This window comes from Lampetra planeri, chromosome 38, assembly GCF_965212315.1.
Source record: "Lampetra planeri chromosome 38, kcLamPlan1.2.h2, whole genome shotgun sequence".
Taxonomy (NCBI): Eukaryota; Metazoa; Chordata; class Hyperoartia; order Petromyzontiformes; family Petromyzontidae; genus Lampetra; species Lampetra planeri.
Window position 1 is genome coordinate 4,470,843 of NC_136144.1, and position 21,272 is coordinate 4,492,114.

The following is a 21,272-nucleotide window of genomic DNA, read 5'->3' on the forward strand; positions in this document are numbered from 1 at the left end:
AGACACAGAGAGACACAGAGAGACACAGAGACACGGAGAGACACAGAGAGACACAGGGACACAGAGAGACACAGAGACACAGATACACAGAGACACAGGGACACAGAGAAACACAGAGACACAGGGACACAGAGAGACACAGGGACACAGGGACACAGAGAGACACAGAGAGACATAGGGACACAGAGACACAGGGACACAGAGAGACACAGATAGACACAAGGACACAGAGACACAGAGAGACACAGGGACACAGAGACACAGGGACACAGAGAGACACAGGGACACAGAGACACAGAGAGACACAGGGACACAGGGACACAGAGACACAGAGAGACGCAGAGACACAGAGACACAGAGAGACACAGAGAGACACAGGGACACAGAGAGACACAGGGACACAGAGAGACACAGGGGAGAAATGTCAAGATAGACACCCCCACAGAGAGACCTCAAATCCGTGAACACTGCTCCACACATTCCTCTCCTCCTCCTCTTAATCATCATCGGCCTCATCGTCGTCGTCTTTCTCATCATCTCCGTCATCTCCACCATCTCCGTCATCTCCACCATCTCCGTCATCTCCATCATCTCCACCACCATCACCACCATCAACCCCATCACCATCACCACCACATCTCCAGCTGTGCTGAGCACCGTCGCCTCTTCGCGGCGCGAGACTTGTCTGCGGCTCTGCGGCCGCCGCGTCCCGGACCCCAACTCACACCGCGGTCCTCTCCAGAGCTCCACCGACCCAACAACAACCCAACAACTCAACAACCCAACAACAACCCAACAACAACCCAACAACAACCCAACAACAACCCACCCGGGCCGTCCATAGGGGGGCGGAGTGCGAGTCCAAGGCAACCCCCAGCGTGTGAGCCCCCCCCCCCAACCAACTCCTTCAAACTGAACCGGGAGAATCACATCCGACATCGCGACCCCACCCCCCAAAGCGCGGGGCCCGGGGCGGTCGCGCCGACTTCGCCGTCCACCCCTGGAGACCACCACGTGGGCGGTGGCGGCGAGGGCGGGAGACGTCGTCGAGGAGGTGGTTTGATGCGACCGCGTGGCGGTGACGAGGTCGAGGTGGAGGAGGAGGAGGCGTCGTGACGACACAATCAGCTCGGGGGGGGGGGGTGAGATCGTCCCCCCCAATGTCGCGGTTCGCCACTTCGCACGGGCGCACCTCGAGCCTCTTCGACATCGCCGCCGACTCCCCGAGCCCGAATCGCATCGTTCAGCAGTTGCATCACAACAACATCAACAACATCAACAACAACAACATCAACAACAACAACATCATGTAAACCGCGTTCTACATCAGCGTCGGCGTCCTTGTCGTTGTTGTAAAACAAATCTCATAGCGCTTGTTAAGGGGGGCCCCAACTCGTAGCTTTGGCTCGGAGAGAAGAGGAGGGGGGGGGGCAAGGCACCTCCCGCACGCTCGTCACGCCGCTGCTGGGAGAAAGAGACAGGAGATCGAGGAGGAGGTGGTGGAGGTGAAGAAGGTGGACGAGGTGGACGAGGTGGACGAGGTGACCCATGGAGCAGCGGCAGCGGCAGCACAGCGGCGTGCCCCCCTCGGTGTTGGCGGGCGGCGAGACGAGCCGGAGCTCGCACCGATACCGAACGTTCATGATGGACGAGATTCTATCGTGCACGGCCAAGAGCGCCGGCCCCCCGCGCCCCGCGGAGCTGGGGACGCGGGCGGCCTACTCCTCCTGCCCCTTCGTCTGCCCGGCGCCGTCAGTCGCAGGCGTCTTCCCGCGACCCCTCCTCGGTACGGCCACTTGCTTCTGCTGCTGCTGCTGTGAGTCGCGGTCACTCTCTCCGTCTGTCTCTCTCTGTGTCTCTGTGTCTCTGTCTCTCTGTGTCTCTGTCTGTCTCTCTGTGTCTCTTTATCTCTGTGTCTCTGTGTCTCTGTCTCCGTGTCTCTCTGTCTCTGTGTCTCTCTCTGTCTCTGTGTCTCTCTCTGTCTTTCTCTCTCTGTCTCTCTGTCTCTGTCTCTCTGTGTCTCTCTCTGTCTCTCTTTCTATGTATCTCTGTCTCTCTGTCTCTGTGTCTCTCTCTCTCTGTCTCTCTCTGTCTCTCTCTCTATACCAGCGTGGACGGCACCCTCGTGTTCACCTTCTGAAGCGCTCGCTCGTCACCGTGGCGTGCGCGATGACCACCACAACCACCACGTGGCTTTTCTTTCGTGTTGTGCGCGGTGCTTTTAGCGCCACAGCGCGTGGATTTGTAGCGTTTATTTTCATTTGTTTGCTGGTGACTTTGTGTCTTTCATATCGAAATCGCCTCCAGTGCTTTTGCTGCAAAAGTCAAAGTCTCTCTCTCTGTCTCTCTCTCTGTCCTTGCTCCGGCAGTACATACAGTATACTCAAATTGGAACGATACAGAGAAGATTAGCTTGGCCCCTGCGCAAGGATGACACCAAATTCGTGAAGCGTTCTCTCTCTGTCTCTGTCTCTCTCTCTCTCTCTTTTTTTTACGATCAGTGGAAGCAAGAAGATGCTCGGTGTAGTCGGCACTTTGCTTCGTTCATTTCGTAATTTTTTTTAAAAACATTTTTAAACTTTGCTTTATGTAAACCCCCACCTCTCGCTCACTCTCTCGGTCACTCTCTCTCTCTCTCGCTCTCTCTCGTTCTGCACGCAGCCCTGTCTCTCTGTCTGTCTCTCTGTCTGTCTCTCTCTGTCTCTCTCTCTCTCTCTGCTGGCTCACAATCGGTGTTGTTCTCACACTCCAGATCTACCGGCCCCACCACCACCACGCTTCGTTTTTCCGCCGTTTCTCAATCGACTTCTCCCCCCCCTCCCCCCGTTCCAATGCTAATCAATTAGTCCCACGCTGCTGCACGCGCCGGATGATTGTTAAACACGTGACGCGCTAAGCACTGAACGCTGTCTGCTGCAAGAGAGCCGATTCACACGAAGCTCGAGGTCTCTGCGTGCGCGCGCACGTGTTGCATGTACTGGATGTGTGTTGAACTTCTTTTGCACCGTACGTAGACAACCGTGCTCAACGGAGGTGTGGTGGTGGTGGTAGTGGGTGGTAGTGGGTGGGTGGGTGGTAGTGGGTGGGTGGTAGTGGGTGGGCACAACCTAAACACGTGTACACATCTTCTTGGTTCTTTCGGTAAAGTCACGTAGAAGGGAAATAATAATAAAAAAACAGGTCTGTCGGAAAGACAGCGTCAGCATTTCGGACGCTGTCTTTCCGATAGCCCTGTTCTTCACCTGAGGACGGCTGCTTGCGTTGTGGCCGAAACGTCGTGAGAATTGTATTTTATTATGTTTATTTTTTTTTCTTTTATTATTTCACTTCTACGTGACTTTACCGAAAGAACCAAGAAGATTAATCCCTGCAGTCACGGAATCTTTAAAACGTGTACACAGTGCACGCGTTCCAGACTGCACAAATCCTGCATTAAGACAAACTCATCCTAGAGAAACAAAAACGAACCCATTGGAAACCCGCGCGGAGCGGTGGCGCAGCGGTTAGCGCATTGCGACGACATGGACGTTTGGTTCCCAGACCACGGCTAACATCAGTGGCTCTGCGATGGCTAGGAGATGTTAACCTCCTCGCCTGGTGTGCAGGAGGTCGTAGGTTCGATCCCGACCCTGACGCCTGCCGCTGTATATTCGGAGTTTGCGTGTCTCTCTCTCTCTCTCCCCGTGGTCGCGTGGATTTTTCTCCGGGTCTTCCGGGTTTTTCACGCCACGTTTAGAGTCGGCGTCACCACGCGTTCAGAGACTTTGGCCGCTCTAAATTGCCACGTGATGAGCCACTTCCTTGAGCTATCATTCATGGCCGGGTCGCTTCTGAAAAAAAAGTTCAATAGCTCAGTGGACCTTACCAGGGCCTTGCCTTCCAACCCAGGGGCGGTTTCTTCATTAGGGCGATTGGGCGACGCACCACCAATGTCATTCAACCACAGAGCTATGCTGGCCGTTACTGTGCCTCTGGATATAGTCCAATCAGCGTCATGTCACGTTCTGTGGAGTACCGCCTCTTTTTGGGCGATTTCACTCCGGCTGAGAATCGCCCCGTGTGGCCCCATAGACTTACATTCAAAGATGTTTTTTTTCGAACGGGGGGCGCTGCAATGCATTCTCTATGGCTTCCGGGAGGGCTCACACTAACGTGCTTACGTCATCATACGTAAGCACGTTTCATCCAACAATATTATTTGTCGCCACTTAGTGGAATCTTTAATAAAATAAACTTGAGTGGATTGTATCAATAGTGAGTATAGAAACAAACAAGATGTATTGTAAGAGTCACTTTATTTTACATTAATATTAAAGAAGTGAAGTTGCTTTTACATGCTTAAGCTGTTAATTTATCCTTTGCATGGGTGGACCTTATCCTTATAAATCATCCAGACATTTGCCCCCCCTGAGAGATTTTCCAGGAGCCGCCACTGTTCCAACCCCTACCCCCATCCTTCTACCAAACCACACTCACCAGAGTGGCGAAGTATATGGTCAAACATACCCCCCTTCCCCCCCCATGACCAACACGACGATGTGATGGTTCTGATGCTGTAGCTGCTGCTGATGGCATTCTAATTTTGGGCAGGGACCGTTATTTGTCAATTCACTGCTGGATGAATGTCGTGCCAGTTATGCTGCTGATGATGCGTCTAATCTTGATGCTGTTGTTGTTGCTGTTGTTGTTGTTGCTGCTGTTGGGGATGATGATGACAACCAACACGACCACCAACCCCACCATCATCACCAACACTTCCATCACCACCACAACCACCATCGCCAACCCAACCAACACAACCACCACCAACCCCACCAACACCTCCAAATCAACCATCACGACCACCACCTCTACATGTATCACCAACACCTCCACCACCAACCCTACACATCACCAACCCAACCATCACCAAACACTTCCACCACAACCACCACCAACCCCACCAACACCTCCAACACCTCCAAATCAACCATCAAAACCACAACCACCACCTCGACATTCATCACCACCACCACCTCCACCACCAACCCTACCATCACGAACACCTCAACCAACCCGACACATCACCAACCCAACCATCACCAAACCCTTCCACCACAACCACCACCAACCCCACCAACACCTCCAAATCAACCATCACGACCACCACCACCGCCTTGGCAGCCTCCTACAAGTTCTCCACGTTTCACGGAGCGGCCGCGTGCCCGCTGCTGTCGTCGTCGGCGAGCGGCGCTCCGACTTTTCTGGGGGGGTCCTTGGTGGTCGGGACCCCCTTCCCGGGGGAGCTGCGGCCCCGGGCGGACGCCGTCGCCACGGGAATTCGCAGCAAGCGGTGCCGGAGGAGCCGCACGGTGTTCAGCGAGCTGCAGCTGCTGGGACTCGAGAGGAAGTTCGAGAAGCAGAAATACCTGTCGACGCCGGACAGGTGAGAGCCGGGCTCACGTTGGAGACGAAGACAAAGAACCCCCGTGTAGCCTTGGCGGACTGTAGGGGGCAAGTGCTGTTAGCGAGTAACGCCTATGAAGGCCGGCACGGCAGTACCACGCCCGGGCGCCTTTGTCTCCCCAGGGGGCGATGCTCACACACCGCACCATGTACTCATTTGAGGCTGAGTCGACCTAGGGGAGGCCCAGTACCGGTTCAGATAATCGCCGCGTTGTTGTTGTTGGTGGTGGCCGAGAGCTGGAATCGAACTCGGGTGGCCGGTTTCGTAGCGCGGCGGCGCGCTCACCGCTACACCACAAGCAGAGCCAGCAGTAAACACCGCTCCACACGCTCCGTGTCAATAACAACAACAACACCACGTGTGTAAGTGTGTGTGAGGTCTTGATAGGAGTGGGGAGCGGTGGTGTAGCGGTTAGCGCGCGGCGCTGGGAATCCAGCGACCCGGGTTCGATACCCGCTAACGGCCGCCACCACCACCACCAACAACGCGACGATTATCTAAACCGGTCTTGGGCCTCCCCCCTAGGTCGACTCGGCCTCAAATCAGTACCTGGTGCGGTGTGTAAATCATCGCCACTTGGGAGACAAAGGTGGCCGGGCGTGGTGTTGACCACCCATCCCCTCGTGTGCCGTGCCGGCTTTAATAGGTGCTCGCTAACAGCACTTACCGCAACAGGCTACACGGGGGATCTTTGTCTTTTAGTAGGAAACGTTTTGCAATCGCCGACGTTTGAGGTCGGCACATGCATGGAGAGGGGTCAGCGAGCGTGTCAATGATCATAATTGTACAACAATGATTCTAATTAATTATAATTGTACAACAATGGTATTATTGTGGTTACAACCGCGCGCACACGACCACAAATTATTTTAATGAATACAATTTATGATAATTGTATTATTATTATAATTATAATTGTACAATTATTCTAATTTATTATAATTGTACAACAATGGTATTGTTGTGGTTATAATCGCGCGCACACGACACCGTATCGCATCACAAATTATTACAATGCAAATAATGGATTATAATTGTACAATCATAATTTATTATAATAATTCTACAACAATGATATTGTTGTGGTTACAACCGCGCGCATACGACACCACGTCTCATCACACACTCGGCGTTCATTCCAGCCCATCACGAAAGCTCCCCGCCACCTGCAAATCATCTCCGCTGGCACGGCGCGTATTTTTAGGAAAAACAAGTGCAGTCGTTTAACTTGCCGAGAGCTAATCACGTCTAAGAAGGGCCTGTGTAAGCACTGCAGCTAATGTGAGACACGTGTGTGGCTTGCTGTGTTCACACGTGCGTGTTTGATGTGCCACCGCTTGCGTTGTTTGCGTATGCGAGTTGATGTATATACGCTTTGTGTGTATATTATTATAATTGTAATGCCGTAGTCATCATCATCAGCAGCAGCCATGGCCAATCCACTGCTGGATTAAGGCCTCTACGCGTCGCGTCGGTCTTGCGGCTTGTTTTGGCCATACTTCCCCACACTGGTCAGTGCAAAGTTCGCGATGGGCGATGTTAGCACCCGTCCATCGAAGGCCGGGATGGGGAACGATTTTGCGGGCCTTATAAGCCCCGCGAAATCATTTGGTGTGGCCCTGCCAAGGCAACCGCAGACGGGACTCGAAATTCAACAAATCTAAGAGCAAACCTGCTGCTGTTACTGCTGCTGCTGTTGCGTGTAGCAGCAACATCATCAACACCAGCAGCTAACATCATCACACGCCTCGCCATAGAGAAGCAATTCCAGCCATCATCGCATTAGGGGTGCGAGTCAATTAAATGTTTGACCCAAATATAACAAGGCTAATTTTGAAGTTGATAATTTTGTATGGCCCGCGAATGATGTTTTCGATATCCAAATGGCCCTTGGCAGAGAAAATGTTCCTCGCCCCTGATCTAAGAGCTGTCTCGCTTCTCTGATGTCAGCCGCGTGCTGGGAAAACGTGGACTCGAAGTCGTCTGGTTCGCGACGACCACTCGCACGAACTCGCTGTTCTCACCACAACACGAACCACAAACGACACTCGCACCAACTCGCTGTGTCTCACCACAACACGAACCACCAACGCCACTCGCACCAACTCGCTGTTCTCACCACAAGACGAACCACAAACGCCACTCGCACCAACTCGCTGTGTCTCACCACAACACGAACCACAAACTCCAATCGCACCGACTCGCTGTTCTCACCACAACACGAACCACAAACGCCACTCGCACCAACTCGCTGTTCTCACCACAACACGAACCACTAACGCCACTCGCACCAACTCGCTGTTCTCACCACAACACGAACCACGAACGCCACTCGCACCGACTCGCTGTTCTCACCACAACACGAACCACGAACGCCACTCGCACCGACTCGCTGTTCTCACCACAACACGAACCACAAACGCCACTCGCACCAACTCGCTGTTCTCACCACAACACGAACCACAGACGCCACTCGCACCAACTCGCTGTTCTCACCACAACACGAACCACAAACGCCACTCGCACCAACTCGCTGTTCTCACCACAACACGAACCACAAACGCCACTCGCACCGACTCGCTGTTCTCACCACAACACGAACCACAAACGCCACTCGCACCAACTCGCTGTTCTCACCACAACACGAACCACAGACGCCACTCGCACCAACTCGCTGTTCTCACCACAACACGAACCACAAACACCACTCGCACCAACTCGCTGTTCTCACCACAACACGAACAACAAACTCCACTCGCACCAACTCGCTGTTCTCACCACAACACGAACCACCAACGCCACTCGCACCAACTCGCTGTTCTCACCACAAGACGAACCACAAACGCCACTCGCACCGACTCGCTGTTCTCACCACAACACGAACCACAGACGCCACTCGCACCAACTCGCTGTTCTGACCACAACACGAACCACAGACGCCACTCGCACCAACTCGCTGTTCTGACCACAACACGAACCACAAACGCCACTCGCACCAACTCGCTGTTCTCACCACAACACGAACCACAGACGCCACTCGCACCAACTCGCTGTTCTGACCACAACACGAACCACTAACGCCACTCATCTCGTCCAGGAGCTGTGTGCACCAACAAACACGCCACCTCCGGGCGTCATTCTCGCAACAACAGCAGCCACAGCAGCAGTAACAGCAGCAGTAACAGCAGCAGCAGCAGTAACAGCAGCAGCAGCAGTAACAGCAGCAGCAGCAGTAACAGCAGCAGCAGCAGTAACAGCAGCAGCAGCAGCAGTAACAGCAGCAGCAGCAGCAGCAGTAACAGCAGCAGCAGCAGCAGCAGTAACAGCAGCAGCAGCAGCAGCAGTAACAGCAGCAGCAGCAGCAGCAGTAACAGCAGCAGCAGCAGCAGCAGTAACAGCAGCAGCAGCAGCAGCAGTAACAGCAGCAGCAGCAGCAGCAGTAACAGCAGCAGCAGCAGCAGTAACAGCAGCAGCAGCAGCAGCAGTAACAGCAGCAGCAGCAGCAGCAGTAACAGCAGCAGCAGCAGCAGCAGTAACAGCAGCAGCAGCAGCAGCAGTAACAGCAGCAGCAGCAGCAGCAGTAACAGCAGCAGCAGCAGCAGCAGTAACAGCAGCAGCAGCAGCAGCAGTAACAGCAGCAGCAGCAGCAGCAGTAACAGCAGCAGCAGCAGCAGCAGTAACAGCAGCAGCAGCAGCAGCAGTAACAGCAGCAGCAGCAGCAGCAGTAACAGCAGCAGCAGCAGCAGCAGTAACAGCAGCAGCAGCAGCAGCAGTAACAGCAGCAGCAGCAGCAGCAGTAACAGCAGCAGCAGCAGCAGCAGTAACAGCAGCAGCAGCAGCAGCAGTAACAGCAGCAGCAGCAGCAGCAGTAACAGCAGCAGCAGCAGCAGCAGTAACAGCAGCAGCAGCAGCAGCAGTAACAGCAGCAGCAGCAGCAGCAGTAACAGCAGCAGCAGCAGCAGCAGTAACAGCAGCAGCAGCAGCAGCAGTAACAGCAGCAGCAGCAGCAGTAACAGCAGCAGCAGCAGTAACAGCAGCAGCAGCAGTAACAGCAGATTTTGGCTCAGCCATCGGACAAAGTCGGTGGCGGTCACCGCACCGCGCGGCGCTTTTGGATGCGCTTCCGCGGCCGTCTGGAACGCTCTTCCTTACCGACATTAGGAAGCCAATGGGGGGCTGTGCACCAGAGGTCGCAACCGAGTACCCGATACCCGGCTACCCGTACCTGACGGTCGGGTACGGGTACGGGTAGCCGTTTGCGACCCTGGTGCGGCCGGGTACGGGTAAGGAATCAAAACCCGTTTGCGACCTCTGCTGTGCACCTTTAAATCGTAGTCGTCGTCGTCTTGATTGACAAACTCATTTCTTTAGAACTGCTTTGTGTGTCCAATTTGTCGTCCTTCGCCCGCACCTCCGATGTGCACGGTTGGCTACGTACGATCAGTGCCAGATTATCGTAGTAGCACAAGTAGCTACATATGTAGTAGCACCGCATGTATGTAGCTACACATATGTAGCTACATACGTGTAGTAGCTACACGTGTCGTAGCTACGGGCCCCGCACTTTCAAGGGCCCCGCGCTAAATGTTTTCAAGCTATCAATTCCGGTTCAGTGATTCTGCACTTGCTCTATTACTATAGTACTATACCGCCTTCAACTTTTACGAACGGCCGGGTGTTTAAGGTTAGCGATTTGTCGTATTATCTGGCCGTATAGCAAATGAAAAAAATACAATTACTTTACTATGCAAGTTAAACAATGGGTGTTTTAATATTTACGCGTTGTTTTTATTTAGGGCCCCTTTATAACAGATGCCGCAGGCCCCGCATTAGCTTAGTCCGGCACTGCGTACGGTGCGAAAGAAGTCCAACGTAGAGTACAGGGTGTACGAAAATAAAAATACCAAAAACAACGTTGAATAGTAGCGTCGCTGTTCAAGTGACATCCAGGTAATAAGAATGCATGTCACAGACGTGAACGTCTGGTTACATTGCGAGATGTAATGGCATTGATTACTCTCGAATTAGTAACACATTCCTGCGGAGGGAGCTGGTAGGAACGTTGGGTTGCTCAGTCAATGGCCAGGGTCAACGGCGGCGTGGTGTATTCCGCAAATATGCCCGACTGTGAGGGCGGGCACAAGCCGGCGTGAGTAGGTTAAACGTTGAGTTTTATAAGGGCACCACGGGGTGACCAGCCCCTCCCCACCCAGTCCAACCCCTCCCACCCCCACCCAAACACACCCTCCCCACCCAGCCCCTCTCCACCCAGCCCCTCTCCACCCTCCCCACCCAGCCCCTCCCCACCCTTTCCATCCTTCCCACCCAGCCCCTCCCCACCCTCCCCTCTCCACCTAGCCCCACCCCTCCCATTTTTGGATGCACGACAGACGGAGGGGCTGGGTGGGGAGGGGCTGGTCACCCCGTGGTGCCCTTATAAAACTCAACGTTTAACCTACTCACGCCGGCTTGTGCCCGCCCTCACAGTCGGGCATATTTGCGGAATACACCACGCCGCCGTTGACCCTGCCCATTGACTGAGCAACCCAACGTTCCCGCCAGCTCCCTCCGCAGGAATGTGATATATAGCAACGAGTGCGCGTGGGGAGCGGTGGCGCAGCGGTTAGCGCACTGCGCTACAAACCCAGGCGACCTGGGTTCGACTCCCGTTCTCGGCCAACACCGGTGACGATTATCTGAACCGGTCCTGGGCCCTCCCCCCTAGGTCGACTCAGCCTCAAACGAGTACGCGGTACGGTGTGTGAGCATCGCCACTGGGGAGACAAAGGCGGTCGGGCGTGGTTATGGCCACCCACCGGCCTTCGTAGATGCTACTCGCTAACGGCACTTGCCCCAACAGTCTGTTACAGGCTACACGGGGGATCTTTGTATTTGTAAATATTGTGTTGTAGGGTGCTTATGTCGAAATTAATGTGAATATATAAATGTGTGAACACTTCTCTTCGGCGGTTCCACGTAGGTACTATGAAGGGTCATTGACCGAAACGTCGCCTCGTGTCCCCTTCCTGTCAGGGCCCCACAGTTTTATTGCCGAATGTGTGGAGTTGGTTGGTGATATGTGAAAATGTATATCGTGTGTGTTTATATAGCATTAGTGTGTGTGATTATACAGCATTAGTGTGTGTGTTTATATAGTATTAGTGTGTGTGTATATATAGTATTAGTGTGTGTGTATATAGTATTAGTGTGTGTGTTTATATAGTACTAGTGTGTGTGTTTATATAGTATTAGTGTGTGTTTATATAGTATTAGTGTGTGTGTTTATATAGTATTAGTGTGTGTGTTTATATAGTATTAGTGTGTGTTTATATAGTATTAGTGTGTGTGTTTATATAGTATTAGTGTGTGTGTTTATATAGTATTAGTGTGTGTGTTTATATAGTATTAGTGTGTGTGTTTATATAGTATTAGTGTGTGTGTGTATATAGTATTAGTGTGTGTGTGTATATAGTATTAGTGTGTGTGTTTATATAGTATCAGTGTGTGTGTATATCGTATTAGTGTGTGTGTTTATATAGTATTAGTGTGTGTGTTATATAGTATTAGTGTGTGTGTATATATAGTATTAGTGTGTGTGTTTATATAGTATTAGTGTGTGTGTGTATATAGTATTAGTGTGTGTGTTTATATAGTATCAGTGTGTGTGTATATCGTATTAGTGTGTGTGTTTATATAGTATTAGTGTGTGTGTTATATAGTATTAGTGTGTGTGTATATATAGTATTAGTGTGTGTGTTTATATAGTATTAGTGTGTGTGTATATAGTATTAGTGTGTGTTTATATAGTATTAGTGTGTGTGTATATAGTATTAGTGTGTGTGTTTATATAGTATTAGTGTGTGTTTATATAGTATTAGTGTGTGTGTTTATATAGTATTAGTGTGTGTGTGTATATAGTATTAGTGTGTGTGTTTATAGTATTAGTGTGTGTGTATATAGTATTAGTGTGTGTGTATATAGTATTAGTGTGTGTGTGTATATAGTATTAGTGTGTGTGTATATAGTATTAGTGTGTGTGTGTATATAGTATTAGTGTGTGTGTATATAGTATTAGTGTGTGTGTTTATATAGTATTAGTGTGTGTGTGTATATAGTATTAGTGTGTGTGTATATAGTATTAGTGTGTGTGTGTATATAGTATTAGTGTGTGTGTGTATATAGTATTAGTGTGTGTGTGTATATAGTATTAGTGTGTGTGTATATAGTATTAGTGTGTGTGTTTATATAGTATTAGTGTGTGTGTGTTTATAGTATTAGTGTGTGTGTATATAGTATTAGTGTGTGTGTGTATATAGTATTAGTGTGTGTGTGTATATAGTATTAGTGTGTGTGTGTATATAGTATTAGTGTGTGTGTATATAGTATTAGTGTGTGTGTGTATATAGTATTAGTGTGTGTGTTTATATAGTATTAGTGTGTGTGTTTATATAGTATTAGTGTGTGTGTGTTTATAGTATTAGTGTGTGTGTATATAGTATTAGTGTGTGTGTGTATATAGTATTAGTGTGTGTGTTTATATAGTATTAGTGTGTGTGTTTATATAGTATTAGTGTGTGTGTTTATATAGTATTAGTGTGTGTGTGTTTATAGTATTAGTGTGTGTGTATATAGTATTAGTGTGTGTGTGTATATAGTATTAGTGTGTGTGTTTATATAGTATTAGTGTGTGTGTTTATATAGTATTAGTGTGTGTGTTTATATAGTATTAGTGTGTGTGTTTATATAGTATTAGTGTGTGTGTTTATATAGTATTAGTGTGTGTGTGTATATAGTATTAGTGTGTGTGTGTTTATAGTATTAGTGTGTGTGTTTATATAGTATCAGTGTGTGTGTTTATATAGTATCAGTGTGTGTGTTTATATAGTATTAGTGTGTGTGTTTATATAGTATTAGTGTGTGTGTTTATATAGTATTAGTGTGTGTGTATATAGTATTAGTGTGTGTGTTTATATAGTATTAGTGTGTGTGTGTATATAGTATTAGTGTGTGTGTATATAGTATTAGTGTGTGTGTATATAGTATTAGTGTGTGTGTTTATATAGTATTAGTGTGTGTGTGTATATAGTATTAGTGTGTGTGTTTATATAGTATTAGTGTGTGTTTATATAGTATTAGTGTGTGTGTATATATAGTATTAGTGTGTGTGTTTATATAGTATTAGTGTGTGTGTATATAGTATTAGTGTGTGTGTATATAGTATTAGTGTGTTCATATAGTATTAGTGTGTGTGTATATAGTATTAGTGTGTGTGTTCATATAGTATTAGTGTGTGTGTATATATAGTATTAGTGTGTTTATATAGTATTAGTGTGTGTGTGTATATAGTATTAGTGTGTGTGTTCATATAGTATTAGTGTGTGTGTGTATATAGTATTAGTGTGTGTATATATAGTATTAGTGTGTTTATATAGTATTAGTGTGTGTGTTTATATAGTATTAGTGTGTGTGTTTATATAGTATTAGTGTGTGTATATATAGTATTAGTGTGTTTATATAGTATTAGTGTGTGTGTTTATATAGTATTAGTGTGTGTGTTTATATAGTATTAGTGTGTGTGTTCATATAGTATTAGTGTGTGTGTGTATATAGTATTAGTGTGTGTGTGTATATAGTATTAGTGTGTGTATATATAGTATTAGTGTGTTTATATAGTATTAGTGTGTGTGTTTATATAGTATTAGTGTGTGTGTATATATAGTATTAGTGTGTGTATATATAGTATTAGTGTGTTTATATAGTATTAGTGTGTGTGTTTATATAGTATTAGTGTGTGTGTTTATATAGTATTAGTGTGTGTGTTCATATAGTATTAGTGTGTGTGTATATATAGTATTAGTGTGTTTATATAGTATTAGTGTGTGTGTTTATATAGTACTAGTGTGTGTGTATATATAGTATTAGTGTGTTTATATAGTATTAGTGTGTGTGTTCATATAGTATTAGTGTGTGTGTATATATAGTATTAGTGTGTTTATATAGTATTAGTGTGTGTGTATATATAGTATTAGTGTGTGTGTTTATATAGTATTAGTGTGTGTTTATATAGTATTAGTGTGTGTGTATATAGTATTAGTGTGTGTGTTATATAGTATTAGTGTGTGAGTTTATATAGTATTAGTGTGTGTGTGTTTATATAGTATTAGTGTGTGTTTATATAGTATTAGTGTGTGTGTGTTTATATAGTATTAGTGTGTGTGTATATAGTATTAGTGTGTGTTTATATAGTATTAGTGTGTGTGTGTTTATATAGTATTAGTGTGTGTGTATATAGTATTAGTGTGTGTTTATATAGTATTAGTGTGTGTTTATAGTATTAGTGTGTGTTTATATAGTATTAGTGTGTGTGTGTTTATATAGTATTAGTGTGTGTGTTTATATAGTATTAGTGTGTGTTTATATAGTATTAGTGTGTGTGTGTGTATATAGTATTAGTGTGTGTGTGTATATAGTATTAGTGTGTGTTTATATAGTATTAGTGTGTGTGTTTATATAGTATTAGTGTGTGTGTTTATACAGTATTAGTGTGTGTGTTTATACAGTATTAGTGTGTGTGTTTATACAGTATTAGTGTGTGTGTTTATACAGTATTAGTGTGTGTGTATATAGTATTAGTGTGTGTTTATATAGTATTAGGGTGTGTTTATATAGTATTAGTGTGTGTGTTTATACAGCATGTGTGTGTGTTTATATAGTATTAGTGTGTGTGTTTATATAGTATTAGTGTGTGTGTATATATAGTATTAGTGTGTGTGTGTATATAGTATTAGTGTGTGTGTTTATATAGTATTAGTGTGTGTGTGTATAGTATTAGTGTGTGTGTTTATATAGTATTAGTGTGTGTATATAGTATTAGTGTGTGTGTGTATATAGTATTAGTGTGTGTGTTTATATAGTATTAGTGTGTGTGTTTATATAGTATTAGTGTGTGTTTATACAGCATTAGTGTGTGTGTTTATACAGCATTAGTGTGTGTATATATAGTATTAGGGTGTGTTTATATAGCATTAGTGTGTGTGTTTATATAGTATTAGTGTGTGTGTGTATATAGTATTAGTGTGTGTGTTTATATAGTATTAGTGTGTGTGTTTATATAGTATTAGTGTGTGTTTATACAGCATTAGTGTGTGTGTTTATACAGCATTAGTGTGTGTGTGTATATAGTATTAGGGTGTGTTTATATAGTATTAGTGTGTGTGTTTATACAGCATTAGTGTGTGTGTTTATACAGCATTAGTGTGTGTGTTTATATAGTATTAGTGTGTGTGTTTATATAGTATTAGTGTGTGTGTCTATATAGTATTAGTGTGAATGTATATATAGCATTAGTGTGTGTGTGTGTATATAGTATTAGTGTGTGTGTTTATAGTATTAGTGTGTGTGTTAATATAGTATTAGTGTGTGTCTCTCATTTACTTGATACAGCTATCGTGCTGTGACGGTTCCACCTGAAGACGGAAGCTTGTGTTGCCTCCGAAACGTCGTGATTTTTATTTTATTTTTATTTTACTTTTATTAATTTAAATTTTTTACCTACGTGACTTTACCGAAAAAACCTAAGAATATTAGTGTGTGTGTTTATATAGTATTAGTGTGTGTGTTTATATAGTATTAGTGTGTGTTTCATGGAGCCTGTTTATGTAGTGTGTATAGTATATTAGTGTGTATAGGGTGTGTGTAGTATATGAATGTGTATATAGGGTGTGTGTGTAGTATATGAGTGTGTGTATAGGGTTTGTGTGTGTAGTATATGAGTGTGTGTATAGGGTTTGTGTGTGTAGTATATGAGTGTGTGTATAGGGGGCGTGTGTGTAGTATATGAGTGTGTGTTTAGGGTGTGTGTATGTAGTATATGAGTGTGTGTATAGGGTGTGTGTGTGTAGTATATGAGTGTGTGTATAGGGTGTGTGTGTAGTATATGAGTGTGTGTATAGGGTGTGTGTGTGTAGTATATGAGTGTGTGTATAGGGGGTGTGTGTGTAGTATATGAGTGTGTATAGGGTGTGTGTGTGTGTGTGTGTAGTGTATGAGTGTGTATAGTGTGTGTGTGTGTAGTATATGAGTGTGTGTATAGGGTGTGTGTGTGTAGTATATGAGTGTGTGTATAGGGTGTGTGTGTGTAGTATATGAGTGTGTGTATAGTGTGTGTGTATAGTGTGTGTGTGTGTGTAGTATATGTGTGTGTGTATAGGGTGTGTGTAGTATATGAGTGTGTATAGGCTGTGTGTGTAGTATATGAGTGTGTGTATAGGGTTTGTGTGTGTAGTATATGAGTGTGTGTATAGGGTGTGTGTGTGTAGTATATGAGTGTGTGTATAGTGTGTGTGTGTGTAGTATATGAGTGTGTATAGGGTGTGTGTGTAGTATATGAGTGTATATAGGGTGTGTGTGTGTAGTATATGAGTGTGTGTATAGGGTGTGTGTGTGTAGTATATGAGTGAGTGTATAGGGTGTGTGTGTAGTATATGAGTGTGTGTATAGGGTGTGTGTGTGTGTAGTATATGAGTGTGTGTATAGGGTGTGTGTGTAGTATATGAGTGTGTATAGTGTGTGTGTGTGTGTAGTATATGAGTGTGTATATAGGGTGTGTGTGTGTGTGTAGTATATGAGTGTGTATAGGGTGTGTGTGTGTAGTATATGAGTGTGTATAGGGTGTGTGTGTGTAGTATATGAGTGTGTATAGTGTGTGTGTGTGTAGTATATGAGAGTGTGTATAGGGTGTGTGTGTGTAGTATATGAGTGTGTATATAGGGTGTGTGTGTGTAGTATATGAGTGTGTGTATAAGGTGTGTGTAGTATATGAGTGTGTGTATAGTGTGTGTGTGTAGTATATGAGTGTGTATAGGGTGTGTGTGTGTAGTATATGAGTGTGTGTATAAGGTGTGTGTGTGTAGTATATGAGTGTATATAGGGTGTGTGTAGTATATGAGTGTGTGTATAGGGTGTGTGTGAGTAGTATATGAGTGTGTGTATAGGGTGTGTGAGTAGTATATGAGTGTGTGTATAGTGTGTGTGTAGTATATGAGTGTGTATATAGGGTGTGTGTGTAGTATATGAGTGTGTGTATAGGGTTTGTGTGTGTAGTATATGAGTGTGTGTATAGGGTGTGTGTGTAGTGTATGAGTGTGTGTATAGGGTGTGTGTGTCTAGTATATGAGTGTGTGTATAGGGTGTGTGTGTATAGTATATGAGTGTGTGTATAGGGTGTGTGTGTGTGTGTAGTATATGAGTGTGTATACAGGGTGTGTGTGTGTAGTATATGAGTGTGTATACAGGGTGTGTGTGTGTAGTATATGAGTGTGTGTATAGGGTGTGTGTGTAGTATGTGAGTGGGTGTATAGGGTGTGTGTGTGTGTAGTATATGAGTGTGTGTATAGGGTGTGTGTGTGTAGTATATGAGTGTGTGTATAGGGTGTGTGTGTGTAGTATATGAGTGTGTGTATAGGGTGTGTGTGTGTAGTATATGAGTGTGTGTATAGGGTGTGTGTGTGTGTAGTATATGAGTGTGTATATAGGGTGTGTGTGTAGTATATGAGTGTGTGTATAGGGTTTGTGTGTGTAGTATATGAGTGTGTGTATAGGGTGTGTGTGTAGTGTATGAGTGTGTGTATAGGGTGTGTGTGTCTAGTATATGAGTGTGTGTATAGGGTGTGTGTGTATAGTATATGAGTGTGTGTATAGGGTGTGTGTGTGTGTGTAGTATATGAGTGTGTATACAGGGTGTGTGTGTGTAGTATATGAGTGTGTATACAGGGTGTGTGTGTGTAGTATATGAGTGTGTGTATAGGGTGTGTGTGTAGTATGTGAGTGGGTGTATAGGGTGTGTGTGTGTGTAGTATATGAGTGTGTGTATAGGGTGTGTGTGTGTAGTATATGAGTGTGTGTATAGGGTGTGTGTGTGTAGTATATGAGTGTGTGTATAGGGTGTGTGTGTGTAGTATATGAGTGTGTGTATAGGGTGTGTGTGTGTGTAGTATATGAGTGTGTATACAGGGTGTGTGTGTGTAGTATATGAGTGTTTTACTACATAAACATCAGCACTGGGGAGACAAAGGCGGCCGGGCGTGGGGTTGGCCACACACCCCTTGGTGTGCCGTGTCGGCCTTCACATGAGCTCACTTCACACCACTTGCCCCAACAGTCTATTCAAGGTTACACGGGGGATCTTTGTCTTTATATTCGAGTTGTAGACATCGATTGATTGATTGATTTATTGATTTCTAATCATTTACCGATGGGGATTGCGACTACTTGGGGATGCCTTCATCCAGCAGTGGATAAAGCAGCGTCAGGGCAACTGCCACCACCACCACCACAACAAAGATGCCCCGTGTAGCCTTCACAGACTGATGGGGCAAGTGCTGTTAGCGAGCAGCACCTATGAAGGCCGGCACGGCGCACGTGGGGGTGGCCAGCCACCACGCCCGGCCACCTTTGTCTCCCCAGTGGCGATGTTTACTACACACCGCACCAGGTACTCATTTGAGGCTGAGTTGACCTAGGGGAGGCCCAGGACCACCACCACCACGACGACACCGAGGATGTCCCAACAATGGGCAGTGTCCCATGAGCTCCAATCCTGGATGGTGGTCGCGGTTTTGCTCAGCCCATCATCATCATCCCTCCCGGGGGGAGGGGGGGTCGATAAAACGAGCACCACTTTGGGGGGGAAATGTTGGTGGTTCCGCTGCTGCCGCCGCTGTTCCAGCTTTGCCAGTGGTGCATAAAAGCACAGCCAACATCAACAACACTCAACATCAACAATATTCAACAACAACACAACAATACTCAACAACAACACTCAACAACACTCAACAACAACAACACTCCTCAACAACAACACCACTCAACAACAACAACATTCAACAACAACACCACTCAACAACAACACCACTCAACAACAACAACATTCAACAACAATACTCAACAACAACAACACTCAGCAACACTCAACAACAACAACACTAAACAACAATACTCAACAACAATACTCAACACTCAACAACAAAAACACTCAACAACAACAACACTCAACAACAACAACACTCAACAACAACAACACTCAACGATACTCAACAACAACACAAAAAAGAACAACACTCAACAACAACAACACTCAACAACAACACTCAACAACAACAACACTCAACAACAACACTCAACAACAACAACACTCAACAACAACACTCAACAACAACACTCAACAACACAAAACAACAACAACACTCAACAACAACACTCAACAACACTCAACAACAACAACAACACTCAACAACAACAACACTCAACAACAACAACAACACTCAACAACAACACTCAACAACAACAGTCAACAACAACAACACCAACGTACGTGTGGCCTTCAAATGAAAATGCATTGCTTAGTCGACGTTTCGGGCAATGGCCCTTCTTAAGAGCACGCAAATGAATGATCTGCATGGCATGCATGTGCTGTGAATAAGGCACCAATGCCCCAAAACGTCGTCTACTCGTTTCTTGTTTACTTCAAGACCGCACAGCTCTCGACTAATGCTGGGTTTTGTTGTTGTTGTTGTTGTCCTATGGATGGTCTTGCCCCCTCGCGCCGCCATAGGAATGTGGAATTGACCACCACTGTCTCCGCAGTGCTGTGGCTCTCGTTCGTGAAGGAACTAACTCGTTGTCTCTGCTTTCCCGATGAGGATGGACCTGGCGGACAGCCTGGGACTGAGTCAGCTGCAAGTCAAGACCTGGTACCAGAACCGGCGCATGAAGTGGAAAAAGACGGTAAACGCGACGAGAACCCCTTCATGTTCACGGTTCTTTCGGTAAAGTCACGTGAATCGAGAAGAAAAAAAGCAAATAAATAACATTATAATAATAAAATAAATTTACAAATATTAATTACTTTTTAAAAAAAATTACGAATAAATTGAAAATAATAAAAGCTAAAAAAAACGAGAATAAAAAATAAAAATGGTAAAATAAAAAAGACAAATAAATTAAAAATAATAAAACGAGAATAAAAAATGTAAATAGTAAAATAAAAAAATACAAATAAATTGAAAATAATAAAAGCAAAAACCCCACAATAAAAAGTAAAAATAGAAAAACAAAATAAAAAATACAAATTAATTAAAAATAATGAAAGCAAAAAAACCACGACGTTTCGAACGCAACACGAGCGGTCTTCATCAGGCGCCCACCCCCCACATTGGGGCGACATCTCGCAGTTGTAGAGCCCCCCCAGTCACACGCTGAGCCACCCCGCAGGACGACACGGACACAGCAGGTGACAGCCGCATTATGGCTTCAATAAACAAGATAGGTGATGGAATAAACTGCGCCTATTTCGTTCCCCCACCCCCATACCTCTTAGTAATCGTTTAACAATGTAGTGTCGCTGTTGTCGTCACCAAGACAATTCACAGTGACCCATTTCCCCTGCCAGCCCACAGGGGATTATTGTGTCCGTCCGTCCGTCGTGTAGGGAGGGGCTGGGTGGGGAGGGAGGGGCTGGGTGGGGAGGGGACGGGAGGGTGGGGCTGGGTGGGGAGGGTGGGGAGGGGCTGGGTGGGGTGGGGCTGGGTGGGGGGTGGGAGGGGTGGGGTTGGGTGGGGAGGGGCTGGTCACCCCGTGGTGCCCTTATAAAACTCAACGTTTAACCTACTCACGCCGGCTTGTGCCCGCCCTCACAGTCGGGCATATTTGCAGAATACACCACGCCGCCGTTGACCCTGGCCATTGACCGTGCAACCCAACGTTCCTACCAGCTCTCTCCGCAGGAATGTGTTCTTCGTGTTCACATCTATGTTTAACGTTTACAAAA

The 21,272-nt window shown here is 46.0% G+C and overlaps 1 protein-coding gene and 1 pseudogene across 1 annotated transcript; both read left to right on the plus strand.

The window, feature by feature from the left end:
- Window positions 1-1,548: 1,548 nt before the first annotated feature.
- Window positions 1,549-20,682, plus strand: LOC144731158 (homeobox protein BarH-like 1b). Its single transcript, XM_078612123.1, has 4 exons — window positions 1,549-1,816; window positions 5,164-5,425; window positions 20,146-20,230; window positions 20,677-20,682. The coding sequence occupies exons 1-4, from the start codon at window positions 1,549-1,551 to the stop codon at window positions 20,680-20,682; spliced, it is 621 nt and encodes a 206-aa protein (XP_078468249.1).
- On the plus strand, window positions 2,368-2,464 carry LOC144731328 (U6 spliceosomal RNA; annotated as a pseudogene).
- Window positions 20,683-21,272: the final 590 nt, after the last annotated feature.

What these genes read in the sequence shown, in the direction of transcription:
- LOC144731158 (XM_078612123.1), top strand. Translation starts at nt 1,549, where the DNA reads ATGGAGCAGCGGCAGCGGCAGCACAGCGGCGTGCCCCCCTCGGTGTTG. An exon ending in TTGCTTCTGCTGCTGCTGCT is followed by an intron (nt 1,817 to 5,163) that starts GTGAGTCGCGGT and finishes CCGCCTTGGCAG; the next exon opens with CCTCCTACAAGTTCTCCACG. An exon ending in TACCTGTCGACGCCGGACAG is followed by an intron (nt 5,426 to 20,145) that starts GTGAGAGCCGGG and finishes TTTCCCGATGAG; the next exon opens with GATGGACCTGGCGGACAGCC.